General features: G+C 43.1%; 1 protein-coding gene across 1 annotated transcript in view; it reads right to left on the reverse strand.

Moving 5' to 3' along the window:
• Positions 1 to 354: 354 nt before the first annotated feature.
• LOC136558207 (mucin-5AC-like) overlaps positions 355 to 14,885 on the reverse strand; it is a 35,858-nt gene continuing 21,327 nt past the window's right edge. Inside the window, exons 29-36 of the mRNA XM_066552528.1 lie at positions 14,791 to 14,834; positions 14,494 to 14,698; positions 6,853 to 13,238; positions 3,878 to 3,921; positions 2,896 to 3,018; positions 2,692 to 2,790; positions 2,185 to 2,307; positions 355 to 576 (exon numbers count right to left, since the gene is read on the reverse strand). Of these exons, the coding sequence (XP_066408625.1) occupies positions 355 to 576; positions 2,185 to 2,307; positions 2,692 to 2,790; positions 2,896 to 3,018; positions 3,878 to 3,921; positions 6,853 to 13,238; positions 14,494 to 14,698; positions 14,791 to 14,834 (7,246 nt within the window). The remainder of the gene's footprint in view (positions 577 to 2,184; positions 2,308 to 2,691; positions 2,791 to 2,895; positions 3,019 to 3,877; positions 3,922 to 6,852; positions 13,239 to 14,493; positions 14,699 to 14,790; positions 14,835 to 14,885) is intronic.

Raw genomic sequence — 14,885 nt, forward strand, 5'->3', positions numbered from 1 at the left:
AATACTTGAAGGGATGATGACTGAACTGCTTCCCTCAGCAACTTGTTCCAGTGCTTGACAACCATTTCAGTGAAGAAATATTTCCTAATATCCAATCTAAACCCTTCCTGGTGCAACTTGAAGCCATTTCCTCTCATCCTTTCACTTGTTACCTGGGAGAAGAGATCAACCCCCAGCTCACTACATCCTCCTTTCAGGCAGTTGTAGAGAGTGTGAACATTTCCCCTGAGCCTCCTGTTCTCCAGGTTAAACACCTCCAACTCCCTCAGCTGCTCCTCAAGACTTGGGCTCCAGACCCTTCCCCAGCTCTTTTGCCCTTCTCTGGACATGCTTCAGTACCTCAATGTCTTTCTTTCAGTGAGAGGCCCAGAACTGGACACAGGACTCGAGGTGTGGCCTCACTATGGCCGAGTACATTGTCCTGGTCCTGCTGGCCATACTGTTGCTGATCCAGGCCAGGATGTTCTTGGTCGTCTTGGCCACCTGGGCACACGCTGGCTCATGTCCAGCTGCTGTCACCAACATCCCCAGGTCCTTTTCCACTGGGCAGCTTCCCAGCCCCTCTGCCCCAGCTGTCTGGGGTGGTTGTGGCCCAAGGGCAGGACACAGCACTAAGCCTTATTGAACCTCACACAATTATTGATAAAGATATACAACAGGACTGGCTGCAACACTGAGCCCCAGGAACCACCACTGGTGACCATCCCCCAGCTGGAGGTAACTGCACTCAACATCACCCTCTGGATCTGGCCATCCAGGCCATGAACAATTTTTTATGCAGTGAACAGTTCACCTGTCCAAGCTATGAGCTCCCAGCTTCTCCAGGAGAATGCTGTGGGAAGTGCTGTAAAAAACTTTATACAAGTCTGGGTAGACAATATCCACAGCCTTTTCCTCGTCCCCTAAGTGGGTCACCCTGTTCTAGGAGATCAGGTTGGTCAAGCAGCAGCTGCCTTTCCCAAACCCATCCTGGCTGATCCCCTTATTACCCTGTATGTACTCCATGATCACACTCAAGATAATCTGCTCCCTGGCACCAAGGTCAGGCTGACAGGCCTGTACTTCCCTGGATCCTCTCTCCAAACTTTACTGTAGATGAGCATCTCATTTGCTGGCCTGCAGCCATCTGGGATCTCCATAGTTAACTAGATTGTTGACAAATTATTGAAAGTAGCTTTGTGAGCACTTTCTGCAGCTCCTTCAGTACCCTTGAGTGATAAATTAACTTGACAGACCAGATAAAGGAAGCCACAGAGATGTTAAATGAATTTTTAGAACTTACATTGAGGAGCCAGGACAACTTCCTTCACAATATGAGACCTGAACAGGTCCAGAAGACTCACAGTCAGCATGGCGGATCACAGTTTCCTTGGTGTAAGGCTTGCAGCTTTTAGCTTCATAAAAAGGGGGGAGGAGAGAAAATATACTTCAGTTCTCTAGTTCTGAACTAAAGGAATTGTAAACCAGTTTCAAAGTGCTTGATGTCTGATTACAGAGAATCTGCAGTATGTGATGGGATGGGTTCTGTGTAATGTATATGGAGTTGTCAGATTATTCTTTGATTTCAGCTGTAAAGTGCCTTTGGAAGATAATGCAGAGGCTTAAGTATTGCTGGTTTGACTTGTGGTATTCAGTATCAGGAAAAAAACCTGCATTTTTCTTTTGAATAAACAGTGAAACACAGGATCTTCTTAAATAGACTATGTCTATTTAGGGTGAGTGAAGAATCTTTCCATCCACTCAAAGACAGTTACAGGTTGAACAGAGTGCTCTTCAGGCAGAACACATAAACACAGCATTACTTACGTTTACATATTTTGCAGCAGCCATCAGATGTAATCTCTGTTTCGTCCTTTGTAAAAGAAGGAGGATTTGTATTAGTACATGGTTGACAATCATGAATAAATATATTAGTTAGCACTACTGATACTGGGCAGAAGGCTTCTCTGGGATGAACCCTGAATGAAACAATGGATGACTTACTGTCCTCACCACAGGAGTCTTCAATACTTGTAGCCTCATAAGAAAATACTATGCTTTTCTTATTATTAATCATAGAGCAAGCCTAGTTTCATTCTTAAGACATTCCTGCAACTTCAGTGGAAGTGATTTGTTGTATTCTTCCTTGTGCCTCCTTGTTCACTTAAACTGAATTGAGTCAATGAAAGACTGATAAAAACTTACAGGATCACACTCTCCGGGGTCATGCTCAGGGCATACTCTTTTCGTTTGGACTGCAACAAACTGATCTTCAATTTTTTCACATTTGTAGTGGCTGCACTGATCGAGTGGCAGGATCTCATTAACCTAAGATTATATAATAAAAGCAAAAGTTTTTGTTTTTTTTCATTGTGATCAAGTATGTCTGAGCTAATTAAGTTCTCAGTCCTCAAAGATTCTCAGATGCTTCTGAACTTCTTTCAACTGGCAAAAATGAAATTCTACAAACTGTAGCTAGTTTGAAAGTTTAAATCCTGGCTCTGAACACTTAGACCATAAATTAGAAACCATTGCTCCATTAGCCACAAAAATCAAGAATTTCATACCAAATATTGTTGAACTCAGAAAGCTGATACATTGTTTTTCAAAGTAATTTCAGTATTTTATTTTTACCAGTAAGGGACATGAGTTGACTCTTAGCTGTTCTAACTTGTATGGGCTAACAGATCTGAAAATGAAAAGAATACTTACATTGAGGACATGAACAGTGTTGTTACTGAGTTTGACTTTGCAAGCTACTTCAATACACTTCCCACAGCACTCTCCTTCCTCAATCATGTATTGGTAACCCTACTCAGAAAGAGATGAAGGAGAAAGTATGTTGAACTGGTGATGGAGAATTCTAGTCTAGCTGACTGGGCAGCCTAGAGAACCTAGAGAAACTAGAGAACTCACCAGTGGGCAAGATGTCTCACACTGAACTGTTTCACAATGCATAATGTTTGCATTAGTCTCTGGATCCTTCTCAGAACTGCAGGTACACTTCTTACATGAATCGATTACTACTGACTTTCCAATCTGCAAGACAGAAAAAAATCCCAAAAAACATTCAAATGCCAACAGTTTCTGTGTAATATAACGGCAGAGTTGAAAGCATTGCTGAGAACCATTGAGGTATGCAAGTATGACAGTTCTCAAATTTTTTGAACATAGAGATTTTTTGGCTTCATGCCTTGCAGGAAAGCTCATATTAAGAGGAAACTAAATGAAGCAATGTAAAAGGGAGCAGTAAATTATTACATTAAATTAAGATTGGTCTGTATGTCAAATTATTTTACCAGCTTTTCAATGCTCCATTTAAGAATATTTTTCCTCTATCAGTTATCTTCAGTGGTTGTAAAACAATTATAATTTAAAAGCAGGGACTAAAATAGGCCTTTACATATGCAGATATCTAAGTAGAGATCTAAATTTACATATGGATTTTAGTCTTTCTGAAGTGTATCCCCAAAGACTCCAGTGCTAATATTTAAATTATGAGTTAATGACCTAAGTACCAATTTTAGCAAAAGGGTTTAGGTATCAAATCAAAAATGTTAGCTTTGGTTTTTTAAGGTTTTCTGGGCTTATTTCAAAGAGCAATTGAGTTTGGGCTATTCATCAGATTGTCTGGCAAAGTCATTCATTACAGTGAGAAGAAGCTTAAAAAGAAAGTACATCACTAAAAATGGTACACTCTTCTTTTAATACTACTCGATGAGGAAGACTTCTGTGACAAATTTGATTTTGACTCTAAATACCCAAACAACTTCCAATTAAAGGCTAGAGAGAAAAACTCCCAAAAACATGTACTGGGAAAAGAACTTTCTCAAAGACTTATTTTGGTAGAAAGGATGTACTTTTCACTTCCAGCAATATACTGCCATATCATTCTTACCGTGTACAATGTTCCATTAATCACGCAGACATCAGGTATTGGTTCTAAAAAACAAAACAAAAAATTAATTCCAGAATAACTCAAATTGTGAGTCTTCCTGAGAAGTCAAGATGTTACCAGGTTTTGTTAGTAGCACAGAGAGTACGGAAAACTTGAATTCAATCCCCCTATGTGCTTAGACTTCATATATAGGGTAGCTGAATGTTTAAGTAAAGTTTCATCATTAAAATCAGCTGGAAGAGGTGGAGAGGAATGGCTTCAAACTTGAGCTATGCCTGAAAAATCCCTTTTTTGCCCTTTCAATATCTGGTTCAATTCAAATTAAATTAGTTGTTTCCTCCGGGAACCCTCAGCCTCCATGATAAACAAAGATGCTTCAGTTATTGATTCTTTATGACCTTTCAGAACATGGCTTGTATGGAAGATTGACACTGTGGAAAAAGGTATTCCTGCTAAGGTATTCCTACTAAAGGTATTCCCATATAATGTAAATCTGACAACATGGCAGAACCCATCTATGTCTTTCACAGAACGGCTTAAACTTGCCCGTTCCTTTGTTTTGACTTTACTTTTTCAGGCTTAATTTATGGGTACTTTTTTCTTTTAAGTCTTTTGCATAAGTATATGTACATAAAATATGTGTATATAAAAGTGTATGTTTAAAAATAAAAAAATCCTAGTTATATTAGTTTATTTTCATGAGCATCTGGCAAGAGTGTAAGTATAATTATTATTTTTCATACACTGTCAATTCAGTTGCTGATTACAATTCACTTTGTACTATTGCTTCCTGTTACTTGGTCTTCTAGTTAACTGTTAAGCTATTTAGTGACTTATTCTTGTGTTTATGCATCTTAGTTTAGTTGCATTTAGACTAATGTTAATGTGCTCCAATGTTCCATTAATAAGATGAAAAAAATGCATGGATAACATTTATAATTACAGGTACAAAGACAGTTGAGCTACATAGACCAGTGAATGTTCAAAATACTATTCTGCTCTCCCACCCATTCTCTTATTAAAATTAAATGAAAATTACATTTTTTTAAACAAAGCTTCAATGCATATTTAGCCAAAAATTGTTGTGTGTTCACTGAGACAGAAAAATTTAAGAAATATTTTGCTGTTATTGTGATACATTAAGAACCTTCTTAGATATTAACAGAAGTGCAAATGTAATTGCCTGGAGTGATATTTATGCATGTATTTTTAATACTTACTGCATTCAAATTCAGGACAACATGGGTCTTTTTGTGGTATTACAGCCATGGAAACAAATCCTAGGTCACAAGTTGTTTGCTGAGCTGTTTGGCATGGGAGTGGCTGGCATTGTGCAGTAGCAGTGAGGGAATCACAGACACATTTCTGGCATTCATCTATCCACTCCTCTCCAGGCTGAAAATATTTAAATTATTTATTCTTAAATGCTCCTTTATCCTAGTTGTTCAGTTTTAACTTAAGATATATTCTCAAAATTAGTAGGAAATTCAGGTTGTAGTTGTTTTAGTACATTATTTAAGAACAGGTATGCTAAGAATAACCACAGAATTTTCTTCTGCATAAAAAGAATGGTATTTTACATTTCATGGCTTGTCTACTTATGTCTATGAAATTTAAATTACTTTTATTAAAACCAAAAATCTCTGCCATGGTCTTAGTGAGCTTTTCTACCAAGAGATTACTTAAAAGTCTGGTAATTCCAGGTTAAATAATTGTGTGCTGTCAGGTCATTTGTTACATGACCAACTTTATTATTGAGATACATAAAGGTTGATTTGAATTGGCTGTTAAAGGACAGAAATTGGTCTGGTTTTGCAACAGTGGTGTAATATAAAGTAGGGAGGGGAACCACCTTTCGTGCAGGATTGACATCAGTGCAGTTTCTTTCTACTGAAATTGTGGTGGTTGTTGCTGTGGTTGGTGAGGCAGCTTGTGATGTAGTTGAGGAGGCGACTGAAGGAGCAGGAGTTGTCAGATGACATGGCCCGTAGAAGGGCTCAATCTCACATTCCTTGCTGCAAAGTGCATAAAAATTACAGCCAGCTCTATCTGTTCTGTTGTATACCACTTCCCCTGCAGATGAAAATTGGAAAAGAAATTACAAGAATGAAGATACATAGGGAGAAAAACCAAGAAAATATTGTGAAAATATGAAGTGTATTCATGTATAAAACGTTCTACGTTTAGATGACTTTGAGTGGTTATCTTTAATTGAATAGAGTCTTAGGGGTTTATATTGCTTATTAAATCTTTTATAATCATAAAATAAGATACTTACCAGGAGAAAATAAAGTTTCAAACACATGACAAAAGCATGGAGGTATTTTGCTGGATGTAATGGATGTGCTGGTGGAAGAACTGAAGGTTGAAGGAGTGCTTGTTGTAACATGGCTTGATTGTGATGTACCAGTTGAAGCTACAGTGGAGTACAAGTAATAATTTAGTTTGCAGGTACAGGATTTTGATCTAATAATTTTAACACCTTCAAGAGGTCTATTCAACATTCTGGCAAATCAAGTGCACATGTTTCCTGCATTCAAATATTTGAGCTATTCATAAGTGGAGATTATGGAAACTTTTTCATTGCACATTGAATAACATCTGGCCTTTGGCAAATCTGACAAGATTTACCTCTAACGTTTTGAAAAGTTTCAACTTTCCTCATTTAAGTAAGAATTAATACTATGAAGTTAACCAAGCTGACAAATATAAATACTAGTAACAAAGGGGGAGATTGATTAAAAATTGGTTTATGTGTTTTAAGGAATATAAATGGTCATGGATTCATATAATAACAAACTGGTGTAGGGAAAGAAGCCACAAAACACAAAGATATGAATGTTGGTCTAAAGAAAATGATGATTGTAAAATTTTAAAAAGTAGACAATGACATACCAGGGCTGACAGTAGTGCTGAAGAAAGCTGTTATAACAATATTTTCTGCACTGGGAGAAAAGAATGTTATAAGAATTTACCTGTGGTAATTCCAGACTGAGGAAGAGTTGTAGTGAGCACAGATGAGGGGCCAGAAGTGGTAATTAATCTTATTTCAGGTGAAGTGGAGGCAGGGCTGGTGGTGGTAGTGACGATGGTGGTTTCCTCTCTACCTAAGGCTGTGGTGCTGGGGCCAGCTGTGGTGCCTGTTGTGGTTCTTATTTTAACTCCGGAGGATGTTGTGGGAGATGTTGGAGCCTGGGTTGCCACAGTGGAGGTTTCACCGGGAGCAGAGGTGGCAGAGGCTCTTGTGGTACTTCTCTCGGTAATCCTGGAGGTGCTGGCAGTGCTTGTGGCTGGCGTGGGCACTCTTGTTGTTGTTGGGATGATGATGGTTGTGCCTTCAGTCTGAGGGGGAGAGGTGCTGGTGGTGGTAGCAATGATGGTTGTTTCCTCTCTGGCTGAGCCTGAGGTGCTGGGGCCAGCTGTGCTTCCTGTTGTGGTTTTTAGTTTCATTGGCTCTGTGTATATTGGGGTGACGATGGTGGTTCCTTGTGGTGAGAGGGTACTTGTTGTTCCTACGGTGGTTGTTATTACTTGCTGTGAAAGTGTGGGGACAGCACTTGGTGTTGCTGCAGGTCGTGTTGCTATTGTGGTGGTTTCTGCTGGGAAGTATGTTGTGGAGATGCCTACAGTGGTTGCTGGGGTTGGTACTGTTGTCTGGCAGTGTTTTCGTTCACAGCACAGCACTGAGACCTCATAGTCAAAGCACGTGGGGTACTTGAGAGTCTGGTCCTTATTTCTGCACACAAGTCCCCTGTCAAGGCTGCAGTCAAATTTCTGTTCCATTATTTTCACAATTGTGTCAGGATAGTCTTTAGCTCGGCACTTGATGTCTCGTGGCTTGTCACACAACTCATACCCAGCAGCTCTGATGTGTTCAAATGTCTCTGAATCTCCATTTTCGCTGCCTGGAGTAGGGGAGTCCACATTAAACCACTGGGTCCAAGCACAGCGCTCCACAATGCAGTTGTCTGTGCTATTGGAGATGCGGATTGTGGTGGTGGCTGGCGTGGGCCCTGTTGTTGTGGGTGGGGTGGTGGTGGTGGTTGTGCTGGGGCCAGCTGTGGTGCCTGTGGTGGTTCTTAGTTTAACTTCAGAGGGTGTTGTGGGAGATGTTGGAGCCTGGGTTTCTACAGTGGAGGTTTCTCCTGGAGCAGAGGTGGCAGAGGCTCTTGTGGTACTTCTCTCGGTAGTCCTGGAGGTGCTGGCAGTGCTTGTGGCTGGCGTGGGCACTCTTGTTGTTGTTGGGATGATGATGGTTGTACCTTCAGTCTGAGGGGGAGAGGTGCTGGTGGTGGTAGCAATGATGGTTGTTTCCTCTCTGGCTGAGCCCGTGGTGCTGGGGCCAGCTGTGGTTACTGTGGTGGTCCTTAGTTTAACTCTAGATGATGTTGTGAGAGGTGTTGTAGTCTGGGTTGCCACAGTGGAAGTTTCTCTGGGAGCAGAGGTGGCAGAGGTTCTTGTGGTACTTCCTGCAGTGATCCTGGAGGTGCTGGCAGTGCTGGTGGCAGGGGTAGGTACTGTTGTTGTGGGTGGGATGATGGCGGTTGTGCCTTCAGTCTGAGGGGGAGAGGTGCTGGTGGTGGTAGAGATGATGGTTGTTTCCTCTCCGGCTGAGCCTGTGGTGCTGGGTCCAGCTGTGGTTACTGTGGTGGTCCTTATTTTAACTTCAGATGGTGTTGTGGTTCTTAGTTTAACTTCAGAGGATGTTGTGGGAGATGTTGGAGCCTGGGTTGCCACAGTGGAGGTTTCACCGGGAGCAGAGGTGGCAGAGGCTCTTGTGGTACTTCTCTCAGTAGTCCTGGAGGTGCTGGCAGTGCTTGTGGCTGGTGTGGGCACTCTTGTTGTTGTTGGGATGATGATGGTGGTACCTTCAGTCTGAGGGGGAGAGGTGCTGGTGGTGGTAGAGGTGATGGTTGTTTCCTCTCTGGCTGAGCCTGTGGTGCTGGGGCCAGCTGTGCTTCCTGTTGTGGTTCTTATTTTAACTCTGGATGATGTTGTGAGAGGTGTTGTAGTCTGGGTCACCAGAGCAGAAGTTTCTCTGGCAGCAGAGGTAGCAGAGGCTCTTGTGGTGCTTCCTGCAGTGCTCCTGGAGGTGCTGGTAGTGCTTGTGGCAGGGGTAGGTACTGTTGTTGTGGGTGGGATGATGGCGGTTGTGCCTTCAGTCTGAGGGGGAGAGGTGCTGGTGGTGGTAGAGATGATGGTTGTTTCCTCTCCGGCTGAGCCAGTGGTGCTGGGGCCAGCTGTGCTTCCTGTTGTGGTTCTTATTTTAACTTCAGAGGGTGTTGTGAGAGGTGTTGTAGCCTGGGTCGCCAGAGTGGAGGTTTCTCCTGGAGCAGAGGTGGCAGAGGCTCTTGTGGTACTTCTCTCGGTAGTCCTGGAGATGCTGGCAGTGCTTGTGGCTGGTGTGGGCACTCTTGTTGTTGTTGGGATGATGATGGTTGTACCTTCAGTCTGAGGGGGAGAGGTGCTGGTGGTGGTAGCAATGATGGTTGTTTCCTCTCTGGCTGAGCCCGTGGTGCTGGGGCCAGCTGTGCTTCCTGTTGTGGTTCTTATTTTAACTCTGGATGATGTTGTGAGAGGTGTTGTAGTCTGGGTCACCACAGTGGAAGTTTCTCCGGGAGCAGAGGTGGCAGAGGTTCTTGTGGTACTTCCTGCAGTGATCCTGGAGGTGCTGGCAGTGCTGGTGGCAGGGGTAGGTACTGTTGTTGTGGGTGGGATTATGGCGGTTGTGCCTTCAGTCTGACGGGGAGAGGTGCTGGTGGTGGTAGAGATGATGGTTGTTTCCTCTCTAGCTGAGGCTGTGGTGCTGGGGCCAGCTATGCTTCCTGTTGTGGTTCTTATTTTAACTTCAGAGGGTGTTGTGAGAAGTGTTGTAGCCTGGGTTGTCACAGTGGTGGTTTCTCCTGGAGCAGAGGTGGCAGAGGTGCTTGTGGTACTTCTCTCGGTAGTCCTGGAGGTGCTGGCAGTGCTTGTGGCTGGCGTGGGCACTCTTGTTGTTGTTGGGATGATGATGGTTGTACCTTCAGTCTGAGGGGGAGAGGTGCTGGTGGTGGTAGCAATGATGGTTGTTTCCTCTCCGGCTGAGCCCGTGGTGCTGGGTCCAGCTGTGGTTACTGTGGTGGTTCTTAGTTTAACTTCAGAGGGTGTTGTCGAAGATGTTGGAGCCTGTGTTTCCACAGTGGAGGTTTCTCCTGGAGCAGAGGTGGCAGAGGCTCTTGTGGTACTTCTCTCGGTAGTCCTGGAGGTGCTGGCAGTGCTTGTGGCTGGCGTGGGCACTCTTGTTGTTGTTGGGATGATGATGGTTGTACCTTCAGTCTGAGGGGGAGAGGTGCTGGTGGTGGTAGCAATGATGGTTGTTTCCTCTCTGGCTGAGCCTGTGGTGCTGGGGCCAGCTGTGCTTCCTGTTGTGGTTCTTATTTTAACTCTGGATGATGTTGTGAGAGGTGTTGTAGTCTGGGTCACCAGAGCAGAAGTTTCTCTGGGAGCAGAGGTAGCAGAGGCTCTTGTGGTACTTCCTGCAGTGATCCTGGAGGTGCTGGTAGTGCTGGTGGCAGGGGTAGGTACTGTTGTTGTGGGTGGGATTATGGCGGTTGTGCCTTCAGTCTGAGGGGGAGAGGTGCTGGTGGTGGTAGAGGTGATGGTTGTTTCCTCTCTAGCTGAGCCAGTGGTGCTGGGGCCAGCTGTGCTTCCTGTTGTGGTTCTTATTTTAACTTCAGAGGGTGTTGTGAGAAGTGTTGTAGCCTGGGTTGTCACAGTGGAAGTTTCTCCTGGAGCAGAGGTGGCAGAGGCTCTTGTGGTACTTCTCTCGGTAGTCCTGGAGGTGCTGGCAGTGCTTGTGGCTGGCGTGGGCACTCTTGTTGTTGTTGGGATGATGATGGTTGTACCTTCAGTCTGAGGGGGAGAGGTGCTGGTGGTGGTAGCTGAAGCCGTGGTGCTGGGGGCAGCCGTGGTGCCAGTGGTGGTTTTTAATTTTATTTCAGGGGTGGAGGCAGCAATTGTTGATGTTGTTTGAATAGCAACAGTGGATAATACTGTTGGAAGAGTTTTTTCTCTAGATAGAGTGCTGCTTTCCCAGGTGGTTGTGGAGGTGCTGGCAGTGCTTGTGGCTGGCGTGGGCACTCTTGTTGTTGTTGGGATGATGATGGTTGTACCTTCGGTCTGAGGGGGAGAGGTGCTGGTGGTGGTAGCAATGATGGTTGTTTGCTCTCCGGCTGAGCCCGTGGTGCTGGGGCCAGCGGTGGCTACTGTTGTGGTTTTTATTTTAACTTCAGATGGTGTTGTGGTTCTTATTTTAACTTCAGAGGATGTTGTGGGAGATGTTGGAGCCTGGGTTGCCACAGTGGAGGTTTCACCGGGAGCAGAGGTGGCAGAGGCTCTTGTGGTACTTCTCTCGGTAATCCTGGAGGTGCTGGCAGTGCTTGTGGCAGGGGTGGGCACTCTTGTTGTTGTTGGGATGATGATGGTTGTGCCTTCAGTCTGAGGGGGAGAGGTGCTGGTGGTGGTAGCAATGATGGTTGTTTCCTCTCTGGCTGAGCCTGAGGTGCTGGGGCCAGCTGTGCTTCCTGTTGTGGTTTTTAGTTTCATTGGCTCTGTGTATATTGGGGTGACGATGGTGGTTCCTTGTGGTGAGAGGGTACTTGTTGTTCCTACGGTGGTTGTTATTACTTGCTGTGAAAGTGTGGGGACAGCACTTGGTGTTGCTGCAGGTCGTGTTGCTATTGTGGTGGTTTCTGCTGGGAAGTATGTTGTGGAGATGCCTACAGTGGTTGCTGGGGTTGGTACTGTTGTCTGGCAGTGTTTTCGTTCACAGCACAGCACTGAGACCTCATAGTCAAAGCACGTGGGATACTTGAGAGTCTGGTCCTTATTTCTGCACACAAGTCCCCTGTCAAGGCTGCAGTCAAATTTCTGTTCCATTATTTTCACAATTGTGTCAGGATAGTCTTTAGCTCGGCACTTGATGTCTCGTGGCTTGTCACACAACTCATACCCAGCAGCTCTGATGTTTTCAAATGTCTCTGAATCTCCATTTTCGCTGCCTGGAGTAGGGGAGTCCACATTAAACCACTGGGTCCAAGCACAGCGCTCCACAATGCAGTTGTCTGTGCTATTGGAGACGCGGATTGTGGTGGTGGCTGGCGTGGGCCCTGTTGTTGTGGGTGGGGTGGTGGTGGTGGTTGTGCTGGGGCCAGCTGTGGTGCCTGTGGTGGTTCTTAGTTTAACTTCAGAGGGTGTTGTGGGAGATGTTGGAGCCTGGGTTTCTACAGTGGAGGTTTCTCCTGGAGCAGAGGTGGCAGAGGCTCTTGTGGTACTTCTCTCGGTAGTCCTGGAGGTGCTGGCAGTGCTTGTGGCTGGCGTGGGCACTCTTGTTGTTGTTGGGATGATGATGGTTGTACCTTCAGTCTGAGGGGGAGAGGTGCTGGTGGTGGTAGCAATGATGGTTGTTTCCTCTCTGGCTGAGCCCGTGGTGCTGGGGCCAGCCGTGGTGCCTGTTGTGGTTCTTATTTTTATTTCAGGGGTGGAGGCAGCAATTGTTGATGTTGTTTGAATAGGAACAGTGGATAATACTGTTGGAAGAGTTCCTTCTGTAGATAGAGTGCTCCTTTCCCTGGTGGTTGTGGTGGTGCTGGCACTGGTGGTACCTTGGGTTGGTACTGTTGGTCCAGGTGTAGTGATAGTTGTGCCTTGTGTTGGCAGGGCAGTAGTACTGGAGATTATCGTGGTGCCAGGTGTTGTTTGTAGTGTTGATCCTGGGAGAGTGGAGATAGTATTGGGTGATGATGGAGCTTGGGTTACCACAGTGGAGGTTCCTGCTGTCATAGTTGTGATTTGGTATCCTGTTGTTGACACTTGGGTTGTCGTTGATGTTACTGATGTTTCGCTCTGAGTCGTTCTTTCTCGTTCTCTCATTGGTGTTGTAGTTACTTCACTTTCTTGTTTTTGTGTGGTTGGTATTATTGTTGTCTGTACTGTAAATGGTGTTGATTCTACAGCAGTAGTTGTGAATACTCTTGTGGTTGTGGGTGTTGTAGTTTGTGCTTCTGAACATGGTATGTATCTGCAGCAGGATATTCTGATTTCATAATTATAGCACTGCTTGGATTCTTGGTCCTGGTTATTGCATATTAATCCTCTGCTTTGACTACACTCTATTGTTTGGTTAAGGTTGGTAATTTCAGTATCTGGGTATTCTTTGGCTCTGCATTGAACATCGCTTGGGTTTGTACACACACTGTATCCTTTATCCTTGAGATTTTGATATGTTTCATAATCTCCACTGTCCTCTTTGTTTTCAGGCTGAGTGGAATCATACCATTCTGACCACACACAGACATTTTTCACACATACAGTTGTCACTGGTGTTGCAGTTGTAATTTCTGTAATTTAAAGGAGGAAACATAAGTCTTGTCTGTTCTTATTAGAGTTCCAGGAAGAAATTATTAATCTTCCATGCTTTTTTTTTTGTTGTAAATATTTTTAATATTATGTAATATTTTAATTTTAATGAACTTGCTTTGGCAGTCTCAAATTTAATTTCTAAAGTAGGTTTTGACTTTTTGCCTTATTATTGTAGAGGTAGTTTCTTTGACACCTATTAAAGATTTGTAGCTAAATATAGGTAATCTGATGTCCTTTGCACAGTATGTCACTGCTTAGATAATACATCTCAATTGCTTTGGTATAAGTAGAAGAGGTTTTATTCTCCTTGGTATTATCTCTGTATTTATTTACACTTAACTGGATAACCACACAGACTTTAAAATATTTTGACCAGTTAATGACTTTTCTACTTAGTTCAATATTACCACATGTAAAATATTTATAAATATAAAATATATACTTAACATACGTGTATTTTATATGTAGTACATTATAATAGAGAATACACATATACTATATATGAAATATATAATCTAATAGGTATTTTCTATGTATTTTAATAAGACTTCATATTCCTGGCATTATGAAGATAACCATGTGGAACAGATATTACTTTCTCAATATGAATGTTAGTTAATAGAAGACTTAAATTCGAATATTTAGTTCTTGCTGTAGTAAAATTTTGTGGATATGTTTCTCACAATTATTCAGAATTTGGTCATTGTAATTAATTAACAGCAGGAATAATATAGCAGTGTACTCCAGGAGTAGAAGGAAATTGTTGATTTGGGTACTAAACAGAATTAGGAAAGGTTCCAAAGAATGGTTATAAATAGTTTAAAGACTCCCTCAAAATAAATTTCTTATGTGCCCACTAATTTAGGAAATGGCAGCAACTGTCTTTCATGTTTTCAGAAGTTGGTCCAGAACTGCTGGGGGTTTTTGCAAGGAAATTAGAAGATTCTCAAGGTTGCAGTGATTAATAAGCTCTATTAATTTTTCCCCAAGGATCACCATGGTAAAACAGAGGAAACTGAGTTTGTAAGAAATGGCGTACTCATTTCTACATCCTTAACTATTCTTTTTCAACTAAAGCTGCCAGGTGAATTAGCGGCTCCAGTAGAAGTCAATAGTTTCAAGTAAAATTATATACCGTTAACTGATGAAAAGGTCCTGCCTTTCAGGTAATTTTTAGTCACTTACAGAGATTTCTGAATTATTTTAAAGATTATTATTTAGGCGTACCTGAAGCAGTGGTTGTGGCCTGACTTGTGGTAAATGTAAATGGGGTTGTTGTAAAAATGCCACATTTAAAGATGTTTCTGCTTATTGTTCCATTGACATCGCATGTTGCGCTGAAACACCATCCAGTTCCATCTGTGGTGTTGTAGATGAGTTCACCATATTTATAGCTATTCCCTTCATAAATGCAGTTGCAGGCTGTAATTCAGAAGTTTATTGTCAGTTCAGACATCTATGAAAAGATAGTATCCAATACTTCTTTTCTAAATAATTTTTCTTAGCTGTCTTACCTTTATCATCGAACTTGCACTGTAAACCTTCTGATGTGCACTCACTGAAACAGAAAGCATAAAACCCCATATATTTTGTGATTGTGATGTAATTT

Source organism: Molothrus aeneus, chromosome 6, assembly GCF_037042795.1.
Source record: "Molothrus aeneus isolate 106 chromosome 6, BPBGC_Maene_1.0, whole genome shotgun sequence".
Classification (NCBI taxonomy): domain Eukaryota; kingdom Metazoa; phylum Chordata; class Aves; order Passeriformes; family Icteridae; genus Molothrus; species Molothrus aeneus.